General features: G+C 45.7%; 1 protein-coding gene across 1 annotated transcript in view; it reads left to right on the top strand.

The window, feature by feature from the left end:
• The window catches only part of LOC8032483 (immunoglobulin-binding protein 1b), a 69,825-nt gene that overhangs the window by 36,824 nt on the left and 11,380 nt on the right, over positions 1-21,621 (top strand). The window contains exons 6-8 of the mRNA XM_029977344.4: positions 1,280-1,349; positions 6,372-6,457; positions 7,199-7,353. Of these exons, the coding sequence (XP_029833204.3) occupies positions 1,280-1,349; positions 6,372-6,457; positions 7,199-7,353 (311 nt within the window). The remainder of the gene's footprint in view (positions 1-1,279; positions 1,350-6,371; positions 6,458-7,198; positions 7,354-21,621) is intronic.

Raw genomic sequence — 21,621 nt, 5'->3', positions numbered from 1 at the left:
TAGCACTGGAGGGCAGGAGAGGTCGCACAGATGTAGCGTGTTTTGGCCTTTGGCGCGTATCTAGCCTTGCAACAATGATCAGAAATAGGCAGCACGCTTGAGTGATGCTGGCAACGGCCCTCGGAAACGGGCTCTCTCTTGCGACAGTTCGAACAGTAGCGACGATGAAGATATCGAATTTGTCTGTGAAAGTGAGTTGGACATGGATTTTGAATACGAAACAGACTTATACGACGACCACAGTGACGAAGAAGACGACACGCTGGGTAGTGTTCGAGTGTGGCAACGCGTTAACACTGAAAACCCACCACCCGCACCTCCGAGGTTTCCATTTTGTGCAGTGCCTGGTATTCTGCGGAAACCCACCGACGGCACAGACATTCTGGGCTGGTTCGAGGTTTTTTTTCATTGGGACCTTGTCGACCTCATTCTGACAGAGACAAACCGCTACGCGGTCCCGCATTTTGCAGCACGGGGTTCTTCATGGAAACCGGTGGACCGCGAAGAGATGATGGTGTTCCTTGCGCTAATAATTTTGCAAGGAATCATTACTTACGGAACTTTGATAGCGCTAGTACGAAGAAATGTCTAGGCACTTGATCTTTTGTTATGGTGCGTATGTTCAAATAAATACTGCGCATTTCAGCACGTGTTATTCTATTACTCTTACATGCACTGAGGGAAAGCTTCCATAAAAATCAACTTTTTCTTTTAAAAGTTTTGTGTTAATACCATTTAGAAACCAATCAAGTAATGTATTTCCAAAATCAGAACGACATAAGAAAAAAATATGTGCAAATAAAAAAAAATCTGGGAAAGTTCGTAGATTTGTTTTGAAAATAACTTGGTGGTTAAAGGGTTAAAGCTTCTGGGGTCAGGGGGATTGGTGGCCGAGTTGGCTAGCGCACACCAGCTCGGAGCACGTGGAGCGAAAGCTCGCGCTGCAGTACTTTTGGATCCTGGGTTCAACTCCCACCGCTGCCCATATCAATCTAGATGAGCATCGTACTGGCGTGCGGCCGTTTGTCACTACTGCGTTATGCACCTTAAAGATCCCGGCTCGTGGTTGTGCCTCACTGGCTAAATTGCTCACCTACAGCTGATACGCCAGACGCCCACTGAGGCAGACTAACTTTCGGCTGTATAAACGTAGGCACAGCATTATTCCGGAGCCATGTTTTTCAACTGATTTGTTATGATAACACATTCCTGTGCTTTGTTGTCATTTATCTGGTCTTAGCGTCTTACACTGAGCTTCCGAATATCCTTTGTCTTCCAGCGGGAGTACTACCTTGTGCTTCTCAGGTACTGGGTCAACAATGCCATTGAGGAGCTACGCAGCATTGAAGGTAAGCTAGGAAAGGACTTAGGATAGGGTGTTTCCACGTGAGGTCATACAATTACAGTTTGGGTTATACTTCTTATATTTATGTACAAAATATATTTGAGAGCCATGTTCTTGGGAGGAACATTCAGCTATTAGTGAATGCTGTTGCTAATTTTCTTCTGGAGATTTAAAATTGACAAGTTCGAGGTGTTGAGATTGCCAAGGTTTCACTAAGGTACTTTGCACAGCCGTCAATTTCGCACCGACGCATGCAGTTATATAGTAATAATGTTTTTAATTAATTTTATGAAAGGTTTACATCATGTACACAGGATATTAGTAAATGTTACAATAAATGATTTCTACTCAAAAAAGCAACGCTACATGTCAAGTAAACACGTTTTAGAGATGCATCCACAAATTATTTACCAACAACTGCTTCGTATAATACGGCACAAAGTGTATCAAAATGTGCATCTTTAAAAGCATTTTAGGAATACATAAAAAGATATGCTTAGATATTATTTTAGTCTTGCTATTAATGCAGAAACACAATGGATTTTTGTATATGTGGCAAAATGGCATGTCAGTGTTTAAAAAGACTCCATTTTTTTAATTTTTCTCAAAACTCTTCATAACCGTTTGCAGTTACTACTTAAAGTAACTTGTGATGGCAAAACATTGAGTAAAGTATGACCTCTTGAAGAAAAAAACGACCAGAAACATTCACTCAAATCAAGCTAGCTCATCATCATCATAAAATGAATCGCCCCAACGACGTTGGCTCCGAAGAGTGACTTTTTAGAGCAGACAAGGGCTGCACAGCGGTGCTGTTCTGTTGTAGAGTGTAGACAGTCATGCTGTCCTTAGCTTAGCTTTATATTTCGGTTTCCTTGCATCCCTCCCCCCTCCCCCCACCTTCCTTGGGCCTTTTGTTAACGAGGGACTGTCGGCAGGCACCACTGCTGTTATCAGCAGCGAGACCAGTATGCTCAGCACATTGCCATGAAACCCAGAGCCCTCACGCGAGAAGGTTTTTCACAGTGAAAGCAAGGCGAGGGAAGTAGTGTCTGAAGAGTCGGCATCTTATTGGGAGGAAGGCGGGGGGGGGGGGGGGGGGGGGGGGATAGTGGGGGAGCAAACCGTGAGCTGCACTTTAACACACGAAGAGCCGCATGCGGCTTGCAAGCCGCAGCTTGGCCACCCCTGGTATAGATTGTGTTCAAGTAATTTACATGACACATTGATTATAGATATTGGCCTGTAGTCATTAGCAGATGATTTATTACCACCCTTGGAAGACGGGAACGACCCGTCCGATTTTCCAATCATTGGGCAGCCTACCCTCTAGTAATGACTGGGAAAATATTTTGGATAGTATGACACAGCTATTGCCCTTAGTACACATCAATAATTTTGAGCTAATGCACCCAGCGGATGTAGAAAGTTTAGAGCTGTTAATAAGGTTAAGAATGCTGTCCGGTGTAATGTTTACGTTACGCATGTTATCGTTTGAATACGAAGGAAAAGGAGAGATTTCCCCCAGTGGTTCATGAGTAAACACGGCACCAAAAGTCGTATTCAACAGTGAAGCTCACCCCTCCTCAGATACAATGTTCCCGTTATCAGTTAAGTGAAGTGCAGCACTGGCTTTGGGATTAACCAGCTTCCAAAATTTCCTTGGGTTATTCAAGAGAAGTGACGACAAATCTTGAGTAAAATATTTTCTACGAGCTTCCTGACTCTTCCCCTTGTAGAAACAATAATAAATAATAATCTTTCAGGTACCATTTCAATTAAAAACATGGTTGGCATCTACAAAAACTATTAAATCCCCCCCCCCCTTCCCATTATAAAGATCTAAGGCATGCACTTAAGGTGCTTTGAATAAAAAAGCCACCTCGGTGGCTCCGAGGCAAGAGCGCCGGCCTACGGATCCCCATGTGGCGGGTTTGAATCCCGGCTGAGGTGCCCGCAATATGACGGAGGCTTATTGTGGAAAAGGCGCCGTGTAACCGAGCTTTCGGTTGCACGTCAAAAGATCCCCAGGTGGTCGAAATTAATCCTCAGTCCTCCGCTGGGGCGTGCCAGATGCCCGTCGTTGGTTTGGCACGTAAAGCCCCCAAATTTGACTTTTTTTTGCTTTGGATAAATACTCAATTTAGATGTCTTTTAATGGGTCTTTGGGGTCTTAGGAGGCAACACGGGGAGACGCAAATAGAAATCTAAGCTAGAAACAGCGACAGAGAAGTGTTGCTGTACAGTCTTTGTCGGTTCTAGAATATGTTTCTTTGGAGCCGACGTCATATGGTCAAGCCCCTATAACGAAGATAGGCTACCGTGATTTGAGTGAAGGTTTGTTGTCTTTTTCCTCTTAAAGGGAAGCTGAAACACTTTTCGAAGAAAACAAGTTTGAGGTGAATTCTGGCATATTTTTATGCCGTGAATCTGAATATCATGTTCGTTTTCCCGAAGATGTAACTGTAAACGCGAGGAAACACGAAAAACCTCCAACCAGTCGTGACATCATACTGAGATCTTTGGACCGCCAAGCGTGTGTCGCTCGTGTGGGCAGCGTGTGCGATTGCAAGCTTTTCAGGCATATTCCCCTGCACTGGCACCAGTCGTGACATCTTTCTGTGACCTTTTTCAAAAGAGCGAGAGTGTGCGTGTATAGCTTTGATACGCGCTGAAGATGCGCGAGAGTGGAGATGCCGAAAACTCCTAATACCTCGTCACGCCCCTGGAAGGACAGGCTGAGTGGTAATTTTAGAATTAATATCTGGAGCCTTCGTGCACCAAATTTAAATATAATCTCGATATTATTGATCCTAGAGGCTACTGAACCACTTCAGTTTCCCTTTAAGGAAGTCATATGTTACTCAATGTTTTGCAATCACAATAGAAAAGTAAGTTGCATTTCTGCATTTATAACAAGATCTACAATAACGGCTAAGCATACATTTTTATATATTGCGTAAAGTGTACCTAAAGGTGGTCACTTGATATATTTTGCGACATTTTATATGAAGTAGTTTGTTGGTAAATAATTTGTGAATGTGCCTGTAAAACAGGTTTACTTGACATGTTTCATAGCTTTTTTTCTTGCGTACAAATATTTTATTGTAATGTTTAATATTTTACGTACATGTTGTAAACCTTTAATAAAATAAATAGAAAAAGATTATTATCATGTGAATGCTTCAGTGTGCAAATTGACGACTTTGCAAAGCACCAAAGTGAAACCTTGACAATCTCCGCACCTGGAGCTTCGAAATGTTATATCTCTGTAAGAAAGTTAGTGATGGCGTTCACATATAGCTGAATCATTTCAGAGTCCCAAGAACGTGGTTTTCACATGTATTTTTTACATAAATATAAAATACATGCGTGTACTGACATGGAAACGCCCAATAGTGATTCAGTTACCCCTTCTGCCTTCTCTGCCATGAGAGACTTTTAAGATTCGTTGGAGTGCATTAAGCGGAAGGGAAGGCATACCCTGAATTCTTGAATTGAACTGCAAAAATATTGCCCACCTCACCAAATTAATGCAACATGGGACTCCTTCCTGCTTCCATGCCTATGGTTAAAATAGAATAGGCTAAAGTCTGAAACACACTAGGTCAAACGAAATGCTGGCTGTCCCTCCAATATAATTCAGTGAACTTAATTTTACCGCTATGCAGCACAGCGAAAAACTCGTAAAGCGTGCGTGAAACAAAGAACTGCAACAAGAGAGTTTTCAAAGTTGTTTTTATTTACTGGCTCTGTCTTTGTCGCCAGCCCTCTTCTCCACGATCGCTCTCGCTATGGAAAAATTTAAAACAAAGACGATGATGCAGGTTATGCCATTTAGCCGGCAGTGGCGGAGACATGGGGTCTGCATGTCTTTCACTGCTGCTGCCACTGTTTGCTAGGTGGTGCAGGCTGCTGCTCAATGCATGTGGTCATAGTATATTCTTTGGTTTACTTTGACCATGCTTAGCAATTGCTGGCACATTTCTTTTGTGTAAAACTCTGCTTTCTGATTCATGAGGATCGCCCGCCCAATGTTTTCTCCAATTTATCTTTTCAGTTGGGTGGCCGTTCATTCCGTATTTTACGGTATTTCTAGAGTAATACTTCATTGATATGTTACAAAAACAAATGTAACATGCCCACGAAAACATACTGTCTAATTTCTTATTCTTAGGCCTTAAGAACCCACTGGGGTTGTGAATGAGGCTGAAAACCATTTAGGCGATACAACTGAAGCAGCCGTATTGAGCCATTAACTTCTTGACTCAGTGAAATGTTGATATTATAGACGGCCTCAGGTTCTGATGACAGACGGATTTTGTTTGCAGAGGGACCGTAAGGTGCTTTGAAACAATGGGGTGTTATATGGGTACCAGAGTCTTTTTAGAAATCATCTCATTCTTTCTTCAACAAATTGTTTCAGGGTCCTTTAAAGAATTCTTTGAGTTTTCACAAATGATTTTAGAGTCCCTGTAAAAGTTGCTCTAGTTACTCTAGATATTGTTATGAGTTCCTTTAGAAATTGTTTCATTGTTTCTAAAATTGTTTCAAAGTCCCCTCAGAAGTAGTCTCAGTCTGTTTAGAAATTATTTCAGAGTCCCTTTCAATACTGTTTGTCTCATTAAAAATCCCTTCAGATGTAGTCCCAGTTCCTTTAGAAATTGGCTCATAACCCCTTCAGAAATTGTTTCAGTCCCTCTAGAAATCATTTCAGATTCTCATTAGAAAGTGTTTCAGTGTTCCATTATAAATTGTTTGAGTCTCTTCGAAAATCGTTTTGGAGTCCCTACAAGTTGTTTCAGTCCTTTTAGAGACTCTTTTGGGGTTCCACTAACTATTGTATGAGCCTCTTTCAGAAATATTTCAGCATTCCTATAAGTTGTTTTAGTTCCTCTTAAAAAATTACAGAGGCCCATGAGAAATTGTTTTAAGGTCCCACTGAAACTGTCTTGTAGCACCACTGCCCACAAGTGTTCCCCCATCGTGGCTAATCGGTCTCATGCAATTCCTTTTCGGGGCTCAGAGGAGAAGCCTATTTTGCAGTACATGGCCCAGATGAAGGCGGAGGGAGCTCAGTCCCGGCGGGCCCCAGTGCCACAGAAGTCGCAGGTGGGTGGGTGACGTGCCAGCGTTGCACTGGCCAACCCAAATAGGGCCCTTTATTTTTAACGCGGCATGTGCTGTAGCTAGGATTTTCTGTTTTCGGAGTTTATTTCTCAAGAAATTCGGAAGGTGTCTTTCAGAGTTGATTGTTTGTTGAAAATTCGGGGTTTATCAGACTTTATTTTTGTTAGATTCCCAATTATCTGAAAAGTCGTAAGTAAGTTTGTATCACACTTTCAAAACAAAAAAAAAAAAAAATGGTATTCTTGTTTTGAAGGAATGTTTATAAGCTAAGAGGGAAATCCTTTTTGTCAGTAGTGTGAGATTTCAAAGGAAACTGAAGTGGCACCTCCTCAGAACCACTGATCCTGCGTGCGCTCTTATAAAGCTTATTTAAAAAATAAAAATAAAATTTTTGGTTTTTTAGAATTTGTTGTGACCTTGAAATTCAGAGTTTTTTTGGATAAATCCAATTTGACAGAAAAGTTACTAGCCCTTGACTTTCAGATTTGTACAGATTTTTTCGAAAACACGGAACCCCAGTTGTAGGACTCAGTTCCGTGAGGTAAGAGTAATCTTGAAAAAAAATGTCACGAAAAAACGTTGTATGGCAGGCGGATTATATTTGGGGGTGGGGCATCTTTCAGGGTTTCTTTCATTAACTTCCCACTGCAACCGGTCTGACTTTGGGTTGGCGGGTAGATAGGATGGTGACAGTACACATACGTGTGGTGCACGTTTGTGCAGCCCCTGCGACCCATCATCATCACCAAGAACGAGCTGCAGAAGCAGGTGTACGGGGTGGGCTACCCCAGCATCCCCAGCATGACTGTGGACGAGTTCTACGCCAAGCGCTACCCGGAGCACGCCCAGCAGGAAGGGGCGGCCAACGCCGTCAAACCGTACGTATACTTCCTGTCCCATTTGGCACGTGTCGCCTCGTCGTCGGGTGGGCTTGCACCCAATGCCCCTTTTAGTTTAGCGGAAAGGACCTGCCACAGGGCAAACAAGGCTGTATCGAGTGAAGGGGGAAGATCATGCGTCCCCCTCTCCGCTCGTCACCGAACGTCAACATTACACCCTTTCTTCACCGTTCAACAACGCCGGGGAAACTTGCACCTTCGCTCGCGTCGTCACTGCCCCAGACTTTTCCTAACGACGACACCGTGTCGGGGCCTCGCTCGTTTCGGGAAGCGTGCCAGTTTGAAAATAACAAAAACAAAAAAGCACTATAATTGAAATGGCGTCATGAACGGTTGTTTAAAAAAGTAATTGTACTTTACTTTGAGAGTACATTGTATTTATGGTACTTTACTACAACTCCACGGTGCCCAGTGTGCTTACTACAGTAGAAGCTGGTTGACACTGTCACGAATGACAAACAATGAGGTGGAATGACTGGAGAAACTAAACATTTAATGTGGCAAACTCATGCCAAACCAAAAAGGAAATGGAAGATAACAGCACTGCATCGCGGGCGTCGAGGTCTGCGTAGCAGCAAGATCGATTGCAAGAGTGAGACCAACTCTGCCTCCCCGTGCAGAGGGAGCCCCTTATGCGCACGCATGGGCTTCTAGAACAATCGGCGTAGAAGGTTTGATGCTTAAAACATTTTGGACCTCGATTAAGGCGAGACGCGGGTCTTAAAATGGTAAAAAATCGCGAAATTTGGGGTTTTTCAAAAATCACATGTTTGGATAGAATATAGTCTGAAGTACCTGCCTGCGAAGTTTCAATGTCCTATTCGACGTCTAAGTATAAAAAAACGATAAATACGATGCCTCCGCGACGCTCAAATCGCGAATCCAACGCAAAAAAATAGTCAAACTGCGCGCCCGCGTCGCTTCACGACCGATCGTTGGATCGCGGCCATCTTGGTCTTGTTGGGGAGCTGGTTCTCTTCCCTACGTCCTCATCCCACTCACTATCGCGACAACCTTGGAGAGCGTCCGCATTCCGCGGGTTTTCACGACCGGAATAACGATTCCTCATTGGCCCGCGCGCGTACGTCACGGGTACGTCGTGCCGCGCGCGCCTGTCATAGGCCAAGACGCGCCCCTTTCCACTTTTGCTCCTTTCCTCCTCTTGGCGCGCGCGCCTCCAGCAGCGCAAGGGGAGCGTGGAGAAGCGTCGTCTGCTTCGTTTTGGCCCGTCGCTTTGTTCGTTCCGCGGCTGAGTGCACGTTGTTTCGAAATTGTTTACGTTCGCGCGTTCGCGTCGGACATCGTTGGTTTCTCGCTACGAAGTTGCGGGAGTTTTATTTCGAGCGATCGAGATGCCGGGGGACTCTCGATTGAAAGAGAGTACGCGGCGGACGTTCGGGAGGAAGACGCGACGTGCGTGGAACAAGCGGAAGACATCACCTGCAAGTGCGCCGCTACGATCTGCGCCACTGCCGAACGCATTGGATCTGCCGGGACCATCGGCTAGCCTTCCCGTTGACGATGCTGCGGCCTCAAGCTCTGGTCCGGATGGCTCAAGTTTTGCCGGCACCACTCGCGTCGACTCTACCTACTACTCTACGGCCGAGCAAGCGCAGCGCGCCGAGCGATCGGAGCAAAGCAAGCGCGTTTTATTGGAGAAGTCGGCGACCCAGCGGAAGTTCGATCTGCTTGAAGTCAACGGATCATGCCAAACAAGCGATGCCGGGACCCAGTTTGTCATCGTTGACATGAAAGTCCTCAACGACCTCTTCGCGCACGCGAGGTGTGGAAGCTGCGGTGTGGGATCTCTCACGCTCAGCAAGGCCGCGGACAAGGAGTACGGCTTGGCCGTCAAGCTTGTGCTCGTCTGCAGCACTTGCGACTTCCAGAAGAAGCAGTTCTCCTCTCCCAGGGTTGCTGGAACAGCAAAGATCACTCCCTTTGAAGTGAACATGAGGGCCATGAAGGGGATCCAATCCATTGGCAAAGGAGTGACAGCCTTGGCAGACTTCTGTGCCTCCATGAACATTTCTCATCGGGGCCTGCACCACAAGACGTACCAGGGACACCTGAAAACGCTTGTGCGGGCATGTGAGAATGCAGCAACTGACAGTGAAGCCGCCAGTGTTGCTGTCGTCAAGGGGCTCTACACAGGCTTTATGAACCCCATTGGCAACATCGATGTCATCTTCGACGGATCATGGATGACCCGAGGACGCAGCTCCCTCATTGGTGTAGGCTGCATTGTGGAGTTGTACTCTGGCCTCGTCATCGACCATGTTGTGTACTCCAACTTCTGCCTTGGATGTGCCTTGGGACCGGAGCCCGAGGACGATGGCTACAGCGACTGGTACGCAACCCACGACTGCCAGAGGAACATTGACTGCAATGCTGGCCGTATGGAGGTGGAGGCTGCGCTCACAATGTTCCAGAGGTCTCTGACCAAGCATGGTCTCCGCTACACCACCGTCCTTTCGGATGGGGACAGCCGGACATTCCATGCCTTGTCTGAAGCGAAGGTTTACGGCTTCATCAAGATAGAGAAGAAGGACTGCGTGAACCACGTCCACAAGCGGATGGGAGCTGCCTTGCGCAACGTTGTTGAGAAGAAGAAGGCACAAGGCGAGTCACTTGGTGGGAGAGGAAAGCTGACACAGGAAAAGATCAAGAAGATCACTAACTATTACGGCTATGCTCTCAGGAGCAACAGCCATGACGTTCCAGGGATGAAGAGGGCGGTGGAAGCCACACTCCTGCACATGACCTCCACAGACGGCGCCCCAGACCACAGCAAGTGCCCCGAGGGAGCGGAGTCCTGGTGCAAGTACAACAGGGCCTTGGCAAACAGTGAGCCTCCGCCGCCGCACAAGAATCCTCTTCCGGATTGTGTTCGGGCTGCACTGGAGCCAGTGTTTGAAAGGCTCAGCAATGAAGACCTGTTGGCACGGTGTAGTGAGGGAAAGACGCAGAATGCCAGTGAGAGCCTGCATTCGGTGATCTGGACGCAGACTTCAAAGAATGCGAATGCCTCCCTGGACAGCGTGAAGAGGGCTGCGGCTGAAGCTGTTGCTGTCTACAACCAGGGAAGGAGAGCGACCAACGAGTACATTGCTGCAGGCCTGGGCTACGCCACCGGTGACTGCCTTGTCCGCCAAAGCATCGAAAAGGACAGTCTCCGTTTACGTAAAGCAAACGCGGTGCACCAGAGCAGCAGTAGCGTGAAGGAAAGGTTCTCCAAGCGACACCAGGCAGGAGCATCACGAGATTACAGCCCAGGACAGCTGTAATGGCTTTTTCCAGTGCCATGTGGAACAAAGGCCCTTTTCAGGGCCAAACAAAATTACGTTTGGAGCTTGAAACTCTTGCTCGCCTCTCCCGTTGTCCAAAGTTGTCGGCTCATCACTTTAGAAGCAATTTTTAGCCTATATCAGTAATTCTTCACCATTTTTGCAATCTTCTCAAAAGCAAATTATTGCAATTTTTAAAATGATTTGTTCAGAATGCACTACACTACATCTTGATAACTATTATTGCATAAGGGTTTTCACATAATTTATTGTAGTCAGCGTTGAAACAGGAAAATGTGATTTTATCAACATTTCACTCGTTCTTTACTTTCATATTTTTTTCCTAATGTTCCCATAAATGGATTACATCATCTTTTATGTCAAGTTGTTCATGAAGACTTACACTACACCTTGGTGGCAATTATTATTTATCATTGTTCACACAATTTTCTATGTTCAATGTCAAAACTTTAACTTTGATTTTCTCATCTTCATGTTTTTTGTCAACGTGCTTAGCCTTACGGGGGTTTTCATGAGGTTTTTATCGTAGCATTTTGAAACTTTTTATACCGTTTTATTCAGAAAGGACTGGACTGTGGAGTAAAGCTATTTTTTTTCAGTTTATAATGACAACAAAAATTTTATGATAAATAATGCGACCTCATTAGTGTCATAATTAGCATAATTAGTACATTTTTGTATTATAATGTAATTTTGTGAAAATATAAATAGCTTTATAATGCATGGCAGACCTTTAGCTATGCATCTACATCAATAAAAAAAATAGTTTTGTTCGAAATGGCCTTAAAGGGACCATGAAATGATTTTAAAATCGAGTTTCATCCACCGCACGTCGTAAAAGGTGTGAAAAGAAACACAAAAACACAAAAATAGGGAGCCCAAAAAAAATATTTGCTATAGAACTTTTAAAAGAAAACTGGACTCTTTTGCGCCCTCCTTCCTTCGCCTGTTCACTACGATGCATACGCAGAATCGGTGCACGTCAGCCGAATCCACATCGCCTATTGGGTAAGAGCCTACCTCACCAGCACCGCGATCGTAAACAATAAATAGCCGGCGAATGTTTCCTAAAAGTTTTGTTAAATAATATTCAGATCCACATTTTGTAGCATAATTAGAGATGTGTCGCGAAAATTGCCAAATTTGATAATGCTGAGAGCCAAGCGCCATCTATCGTGTGGTAAACGAAGCAACTACTGCGCGTGCGCAGTAGGGCAGGGCCGCCAGTTACTTGGGTGACGGCGACCGACGAGCATTTATTTTCTTTGTTTTCCTTCCTCTCAAAACTCTGACTGACTGAACGTTTATTTTTCTACGTGTTCTTCCCGCGCGTGCCGACTTCAAGCAGCAAGAAAACAGTACTTAAAACAGACCACGACGAACAAGAACGCTGGATTCACCGACTCCGACGAAGCGTATAGGCCTAGCAGGCATTCCGACTCGGCGCTGCGTTGCTTCGTCGCAAGACCGTCTGCCTACGACCGGCTGGCGTGCTAAATGGAATATGCCCGCGCGACCCTTGTGGACCCTTCCCGTATTATAGTTTGATCACTGACCTCAATTCTAGATTAAGAGGTGAGGAGGTCAATCTCTTCCCCTTGTTTTCCGAGGCAGTGTTGACGAACACTCGTCGAAAAGGGACTCTCGTCGATTCTATCTTCTTGTTTTGTGTGATATAGAGCTGAAATAAACGCCGTATGGATTGCCTTCGTAACACGGTATGTGCACTTTGTTATTGGTATGCCATTTTTATTCTGACAGACTGCACGTCACTGTCGACCCCGGTCCAACCTTTCTTTGCCGAGTGTCGCGTCAGTATCGAGTTGCAATCGTAAAAGAACGGTCCCGAAGCGCTTACCAACAGCGCGAATACAAGACTTCCATCAAGCGCGCGCGTCCGCTCCGAGTGTAAACAGGTATTTACGTGGCTCTTGCTGACACTCGTAGTTCAAACGTATCTTTTTTAACGTCGGCTCGCTCCTGCATCTCCGAGGCCGCGAAAAACGCCATCTACGTCGCTTTGCAAACGACTGACACGGGCCGGCCCTTCTGCCAACAATGACGGGGTGGTGACAAGACTCGCTGCACTTCCCAACAGGCATACCGGCGTATGGGACTAGTCCCATGCTGTCGCTGTAGCGCAACATATCTCATTGAATTTCGCTCAGCTGCGATGCGGCGATGAGAGGCGTCGGTGACATCAGCGCAGTAAAACCTACCGGCGCACCCCAACTCGTTGCCGCTAACACTCCCATTCTCCTACTGCCGAGAGTACTTCCGGTTCCGGAAACGGTCTACGTCACGGCTTCTTTTGCGGTCAGTTGGAGAGAATGAAAAAGTCGATATTTCAATAATTTTTTGTGTAAAAGTTAATAAACCGAGACGAAAACGGATGCCTGTTCGGCATTCAGTGAACATTGACGGTTTAATGTAAAAGTTATCTGGAAAAAGTAAAAAGGTCATTTCATGGTCCCTTTAACGACCCGTAAGAAATTAACCAAATTAGGCAACACTATTTTTTATAACTTGAAAACTAATTGAGATATTTTGAAACTGATTTCATATTTGAATTGAGGAAGAAGGAACACATATGCACAGTGATTTTCATTAGTATAGCTGCAAAAATAAAATAGTCCATTTTAGAACCAGTGTCTCGCCTTAAGCAACAGGGTTCTCGAATTTACAAGAACGCTGCATTTACAGAAATAACAGAAAGATGCGTCCGCTCCCAGGCATCGAACCTCGGCCCTTTGCATGGGAGCCAAGCACGATAACCATTCGGCCACAGGCGCACTTGCTAGGAGATGCGCGTAGCAATACCTACATTCCCGGTTTTTACATTCTCCCGGTTTTTATGCTCAAAACCGCCGGTCCCGCCGAGCTCGCAGCCCTTGTTTGCCTTCTAGTTGTTTATGTTTTCCCAGATTATGTTATTTTCCCGCAGTCCCCTGAGAAACATATTAACAATGTTCTACCATACTTTACTTGAAGTGCATAACTGCTCATTTACTTTGTAAATTACTTTAAGTACTTTTTAGATGTACTTTACCCAACACTGAAGTAATCAAATATCGATTACTTTATGGAGTATGTTTTTAATCATTTGATTATTTGATTAGGTCATGATCACGGGAGTATATTTGATTGCTTTCAGAAGTAATAAAATGACTTTTAAACATTACTATTTTTTCAACCCTTCCCCCCTCTGGTTTGCGAGTTTACGACCCCTTAGTTACCACAGTTCAAACTAAAGTTGCTGCGATATGTCCATGCTATCAAACGACAAACAATGAAACTGTTGTTACCGAGCTGTACGAAAGAAGACCAGGCCTTTTGTCTGGTCAGTTTACATAGTGGTTTGTTGGGTTTCAACCTGGCACAGTGAAGTCTGACTTATCGACAAAAGCCTTTTAGTACAAAGGTTGATGGTTAATATTGCATTTGCATCTTCATTCACTGTTTAAAGTGCTCTCCCCTCTCCTAAAACAAATTTAACTCCTGCTCAAAGCATCTCTACACTCTGGTGCCCTCCGAGAAAACCAAAGCAAATAATGTCACAGGTCAAGTGTGACAAAAACATATTCTCTTACTGTTATGTAGGGTAAGTGGGCGGCATTCCACAAGAATGTGCCGTTTTCCGAATTACAAGTTTTCGGTGTTTTTGAGTTGAAAGTTAAGCGGGCATGGCACAAGCGAGTGCGAACGTTCCTTCGAGCAAACTGTGATCTACTGTCGAGACCAGTTATAACGAAGCAAACGGGAGTCGGAAATCCCTTCGCTATAACCACTTCTTCGTTATATATGAGCTCATACAAATAACATGAAAAAAAATGAAAGCCGTTTACAACTCCCTGTAACGCCGAATTAGAGCGCAGCTCTTGAGGAGGAGGAGGGAAGGGTACTGGGGGGGGTGGGTCAGGTGGCCTCGGGGGCGGGGGGTCACGTGACCTTGTGGGAGTCACGTGACCTTGTCGGAGTCACGTGACCTTGTCGGAGTCACGTGACCTTGGGTCGTCACGTGACGTCGGGGGGGTCACGTGACCTGGGGCCACGTGACGATGCCGATGACGTCATCAGTGACGTCACTGATGACGCCATCAGTGATGATGATGATGACGATGCGAATGCCGGTGACGTCATTAGTGACGTCACTGATGACGTCATCATTGATGATGACGATGACGATGCGGATGCCGGTGACGTCATCAGTGGCTATGACGTCAACGGGGGGTCACGTGACCTCAGGGGGTATCCCCAGGTCACGTGACCCCGGGGGGGTCACGTGACCTGGGTAACTATCGTGACCCTCGTGAGGGTAACCCTAGTAACCCTTGTGAGGGCAACTCTCGTGACCCTCGTGAGGGTAACTCTCATAACCCTCGTGACCCTCGTGAGGCTAACCCTCGTGAAGGTTACCCTTTTCAGGGTAACTAACCCTCGTAACCCTCGTGAGGGTTACGAGGGTAAGTAACCCTCGTGGCCCTCGTGATCCTCGTGAGGCTAACCCTCATGAGATTAACCCTCGTAACCCTCACGAGGGTTACGAGGGTTGCGGTTACGCCGACGGCGACGCCGACGCCGACGCCGCTCAAGCCGGGAACGGGCCCCTAAGAGCTGCGCTCTAAAAAAAAAAACACTGGCTGTCATGGGCAGATGTTTATTGAGCCTGCAGAAAGTGGTTGAGGCTTCCCTGCATGCATAGAGTGAAACTCATTTAGAACGAACCCACATACAGCGAATTATTGTCTATATCAAACTCAAGAAAAATTTAAATCAAAATGTATGTAAAAAGTACTTTTTACAACGAACAACATATTGGCTATATCAAACTTTTTCCCCTGGGAAGGCTTCCAAAAACACGGAAACAATTGTCTTTCAGCCAATGCCTTCGCCCGAAAAAGTGAAGGAGAGAAAAAAAATTCCAAAAGGGCGAGCTGCAAACAAAAATAAGCGAAGAAAAGCGATTCCGAAGGGGCACAGAAAAAAATATCTTTTAGGTGCAAAGCGATTGCTTATGAAGAAAAGCAATTAAAAAATGGAGATAAGCTAAAAAAAATCTTTCTAGCGCGTTGTTACAAGGCGGAAGCGAAGAGATGAGAAAGAAAGAGAAGTTCTCGCCTCCTCTTCCTTCGCGCCCTGTTTCACCTAAAGTCACTTTAGTTTGACCCTAGGGGGCCTTCATGTCCCGCCGAAGAGAATTTGAAGGCACTCTAGTTTGACCCTCCTCACCTTGCGCATTCACTTGGGTCTTGACACAATATGCCTATCGCACTTCAGATTCCATAGCGTTGTCACATGCCGTTGAAAGCGTCAACCACAGGCAAAGCTCTCTCTCTCTCCCTCCCACCTTCCTTCTCGTTAATTTGGTCGTCGTTTGTTTTTGTCTTTCTTGTCCCCATTGCACTTTCTGTTCAGTGTGTGGGCCAGCTAGTTCGCGCCCGAAATGACGACGAAGCAGCGACAGGCTCTGCCACTCTCCGACAAGGTCGACATCATCAGTTGTGTGGAGCACGGCGAAAAGAAATCAGACGTTGCCGCCGCCTACAAGATCCCCAGAAGTACGCTGAGTACAATTCTTAAAAACAAGTCTGCCTTCCGAAACAAGGCCCGTGAACGGCCAAACGTGGACAGCAGGCGCATCCGCAAGCCGGCATACGACAGGGTGGAAAAAGCGCTGTACCGATGGTTTTTGGGACATTCGTGCGCGGAACCTGCCCGTCTCCGGACCGATGTTGCAAAGCAAGGCTAGAGATTTTGCATCCCTCCTGAACGTTGAGGGCTTCACTGCTGGATCTGGGTGGCTGCAGCGATTTAAAGATCAATATTTAATCATCGGGAAAGTCATAGCTGGGTTTTGCAAATGGGTTTTGCTATATCGAACTACTTGCTATATCGAACTGATCGTAGCGTTTCATGCTGTTCGTTATAAACGGGTTTCACTGTACTCTGCTAGATCAAAGACGCTTCTCGCCAACTGTGAGAAGCTCCAATCGAAAAAAGATCCTGCTATGTACGGACCGTGTCGACAGCTGTTACGCCCCAGCCATAGAGATCATACATACTAACTCTAGAGGAAAAGGTCCGCCATTTTCCCATACATTCTGGCTGCCGCAAGCGGCGGATCATGCAGGCAGACCTTCTGGGTCCCAAACACGGTTACATCATCAGAGCAGTTTCGTGAACTTCAACAATTCACAAACTTACCGGTGGAAAGATATTCACGTTCCTTTCGAAGCTTTCTTTTTGAAAAGCACGCAGATGTACGGCCTCGCGTTAACGCTAAACTAAACCATATACCGTATTTACTCGCACAATGAACGCACTCGCGTAATGAACGCACCCCCCAAGTCGGCTCTCAAAATTTCGACTTTTTTTTTCACTCGCGTAATAAACGCACCCCCAACTCGGACGTCAAAATTTTAAACCCCCCCCACCCCACGCGCGCGAAATGAACGCACTTTTTTATCCTTTTGCAGCGAGGTCGCGAATGCATGGGCAGCGTGGGCGAACAAAACGCCTTGCAAATGGCGTTAAAAAAAATTCGCAAAGATCCAACCGAAGCAAAAAAGAAAAACATGGAGAGGAGCTTTTTTTTTTTTTTTTCCACAGCGCTGTTTGGATTTTGGGTTCGTGCGCCGCCGCGCGACAGGAGGTAAGAAAGACAAGCGGAGAAGCGCTCTAAGCGAACAAAACAACTTGCGAAAGGCGGCAAAAAGAAAACACGGAACTAAGAGAAAACAAAACCAGAGGAACGTTTCCTTTTTTTTTTGGCACAGCGCAGTTTGGTTACGGGGGGTCGCGCGCCGCGCGCAATGAGGTAAGAAAGAGGAGCGGAGAAGCCATCTAAGCAAACGAAACAGATTGCGAAAGGCGGCAAAAAGAAGAAAAAAAAAAAAAAAAACACGGAACTGAGAAAAAATAAAAAAAAGGTTTTTTTTCTTCTTTTTTCCACAGCGCAGTTTGGTTACGGGGGTCGTGCGTCGCGCGCCGCGAGCAAGGAGATAAGAAAGATAAGCGGAGAGCCCTCGCCTAAGCAAACAAAACAGCTTGCGAAAGGCGGACAAAAAAAAAAAAAAAACCCCAAGGAACTAAGAGAAAAAGAAAACAAAGAGGATTTCTTTTTTGCACAGCTTAGGTTACGGGTCGGGCGCCGCGCGCAATGAGATAAGAAGTTCGATTTTTCAGGATAAAAGGTCCGTTCATTATGCGAGTAAATACAGACACAAAACTTTTACTTCGCATAATGAACGCACCCCCCAACTTTGCGTCGATTTTTCGGAAAAAAAAGTGCGTTCATTCTGCGAGTAAATACGGTACCCGGCTTCGCCAGTGGGGCGCGGCTGGGCGCGGTTGAGGAATACGAAACTGCGCAACCACCAGATTTCCGAGATTTCGACAGAAGGGAAGTTAATGCAGCGTAATGAGTTTATTGCTTTTTATAAGCGTTAGAATAGCTCATAATTTAGTTTACAACGTTAAATTATCACTGTTTATATTGCTAAGAGTTTTCACTCTTCGCGTTACCATGGCAACGTTGCTTTCTTTCTCTCGTGTTCTGTCGCTCTCTTTTGCGTTCGTTCACTCGGGACCCAGGATGTCGGCGCACGGGATTTGCCACTCCTCCTCACCCACCTTTACCCCCCTGGCCCCAGCGGAGGACGCTGGCTGTGGATGGCATTCTTTACGTTTATGCGCACTTCGTCGAGGATGGCACACTTTTGATTCAAGGAGATTGCCTTTGTCTTCCCTGTTGAGGTGCCGGCAATGCCGGGACACTCCATCGTTGAGTGGCGATGATTCGCTGAATCGGGGCTTGAGCGAAGTATGCTTTCGCGCAAGAGCAACCTCACCGACAACACGCCGACACGGATCACGAAGCAAAGAAAGAAGCGCACACAGCACCAAATTCGCACTCAAGCTTGTCTGTCGTCGATATAGAGAGCCTAGATCTAAGAGATGGGGCAACTGCTCGATCAGGCTCACGTGGTTTGTGGGCCGTGTTTGCAAAACGAGCTCCTGCGTACAAGGAGTCAAAACTCAAAAGCATTCGGCTTCTGCAAACATGTCCGCCTCTCCGCCCAGTTTCCTCGCCACACTGGACACGCAACAATCAGATGCAGGCATACTTACTGCTCCGTCCCTTAAATCTAGGCTGTCTCCGTCATCTCGGCCGGTACGTTGTCGCTTGCGTTTCAAACACCCCTATCGGCATGCCATGACGGCTTCTCCGCGAGTGATGCGGTAAAGCTGGTTCCCAAATTAGGAGCGAGCAGCAGACGACATTGCAGAGTCTGCCGCCGGCGGCCTTTCCAGCATCTTCTGCAGCCTGTCCTGGGTGGCTTCTTGGCTACAGCACCGAAGTGCGGCAATCCAAAACTTTAAAAAACTTTCCGATTTTTTCTTTTTTTATGGTATTACAACATTTTTTTTTTGCTCTATCTGCAGGAGCTGCTTAGTTTCCTTCACTAAAAACAGACCCAAATGCATTAAAAAGTTGCAAATGGAAATGGGAAATTGTGATCACTTTGCTGTAGCGCTATTTCGTTATAACCGGTCTCGACAGTAAATTTGAGCTCCCTAAATATAGTTTTTTTGTCCATTTTTTGTCCCTCCAGGTTCGTACAAAGGAGTGTTTCCCCTCCCCTTTCTAATGGCGGCTTTATGTCCACAAGTTTTGTGCCAAAGAATTCTTTAACAAATCCTCTGACATTGGGATGGTCTACCAAAATAGCGGATTAAGATGAGTAGTTTGTCATCCGGTGATCATAATCCAATAATAGACAGCACGAAAGGCTCATTTTCGAACTGGCAGAAAAATGTGCCGTTTCGGAAATGTGAAGTAATCAGAGAGGTAAGGTTGCCTTTTTAAGTATTGGCCGATTACTTTTTCTCTCAGGTAATCAAGTAATGTAGTTGAATACTTTTTAATCGAGGGTAATTGTAATTGTAATCAATTTTTTTCTAGTAATGTCTACAAGACTGTTTGGAGTACAACCTTATGCACCTTGTTTGTAAAGACAGGGCTGTTGGCTCCCAGCTCACCCCGCATTGTACAGCTCCGTCTTATTGGAGCAGTCCTAACGGGTGGAGCCCATTAGGGCTGCACATCTGTGAATCACACATAGATCATCGATATCCGCAGTCGGCCGGTGGATCTGGACAACAATTAAACAGATTTGGCAGATTTCGGATCGGATGCGGATGTCGGGGGCTGCGGATGCAGGTCAGACTGATATCTGCGGGTCCGGATCTGTTTTTGCCGAGGTGGCCCGTAAATGCGTGCGACTGCAGTGTGTAGAGCGAATGAGTGAGTCATACTGTGAAGTGCATCATTGAATATTTTTCGGGAGCAAATCGCTTTTTAAAAAAAAAAAAGGTGCCAATTGGGAAGGAATTAGTTTTGAAAATCGCTTGAAATTTGAGAAATGCTCGATTCTCTCACCAAAGGTCCCTTAAGGGTGTTTTTTCTCGCTGCAAATGCTGTTCCTAGAAAAAGTGAAAACTGCAGGGGCATCAACTGTCCCGGGAAAGCGTCTTCTTGTTTGGGAGGTGAAGAGTGGAAAACATTCCTCGGGGCATAGAAAACCCAAAACGTACAAATCACAAGAAAGTAGAAGCCTCCTCCTCCTTGTGGCGTGTGTATTTTCTTTTTCTCAATGTTTGGCAACTGCCTGCGTGGTTCAGAGCATGCAGTTGCGGATTCGCATTTATAACTGAAACCAATAGGAGGTGCTGCCATTATTGAATATGTGTAGTGCAATATTTTCCTAGCGGTGTACTTTCGTCTTGCCACATACATATTTATGAGGGCTTCGCTGCAGTGCATAACCGCGTTCCCTCTCCCACTTTTCTGTTGTTTGACCTAAATAAAATGAAACAATACTACTAGTATGTTCTTTGTAAGTTTTCAAGTGTAGAAAATTTGTGTCTGCTGAAATGCTAAAATAAAAAAAAAATTAAAAGTTTTTTTTTTTAGTCCATTTTTTGGGCAGTGTGTTGCAGACTCCCAGGACGATCTCATAACTGCGGTCATCTTTCCAGCGACGCAAAGTGTCTCTGGAAGGATGATTGCTTACAATATAAACATGATAAAACAGAAAGCAATGAAATTACCGTATTTGCACAAATATAACGCGAGGGCAGGTATTGATGCCCTCAAAAAGAAAAAAAAAATTATTACTATTATAACGCGAAACGAGGCCGTGTCAATTTCTCGCATTCAAGGGCATAGCAGATGTGAAAAGTCAATGGAAATAGAAGAAATCTCAGTTTATGTTTTGACTGCACTCATCCCCACAGCTCAGGTGCTTCCGTTTCCAATCCACTTGGCGACTACGCAGATAAGTGGTAGTTCCGTTTTCTTCCGTGTGGGCTCCTCGGCAGCCCACAATCCAAACAAGGCACGAAGCAGAAGCACCAACACCAGATCACTCTGGAGCAGAAACTAAAAATTGCGCAGGCAGACAAAAAGACTGCTGAATCCGGTACACGATCACACTTCTTATTCTGGTCCCTCTGCATAAACAAATGCCTCGTGTTGCACGATTGCCTAAACTGCGTAAACGCGGTTGGTGGTCTTAGCTTGGCTTGGCTCGAATTGGCCAGTGCCCGCATTCCCGCATGGCACGTGCGCGCGCTGAGTTTCTGCGGCGTGCGCGTGTTGTACAAACACAAAAGCGATAAAAATGCTTTTTTATATTTTCTATTCGCCCCTCCACGTGGCCCAATAGCTAATAAATTCCCTTCCACACCCCCATTTCTTTTCCCACCGGATATTTTGCATCGAGCCTGAGGGATGGCTTTCTCCTCTGGCTTTCTCCAGACTCGCACGCCTCGTGGCTGAACTCGATTCCGAATGTAACACGAGGTGTGTTTCGGAGCACGTAATTTTGAAAAAAACTCGCGTTATATTCGTGCAAATACGGTACTTTCCCCGTAT

Source organism: Ixodes scapularis, unplaced genomic scaffold (assembly GCF_016920785.2).
Source record: "Ixodes scapularis isolate PalLabHiFi unplaced genomic scaffold, ASM1692078v2 PGA_scaffold0__279_contigs__length_252992795, whole genome shotgun sequence".
NCBI classification, from domain to species: domain Eukaryota; kingdom Metazoa; phylum Arthropoda; class Arachnida; order Ixodida; family Ixodidae; genus Ixodes; species Ixodes scapularis.
Note: the sequence above shows the minus strand (reverse complement) of the source record. Positions and strands in the feature narration are given on the sequence as shown.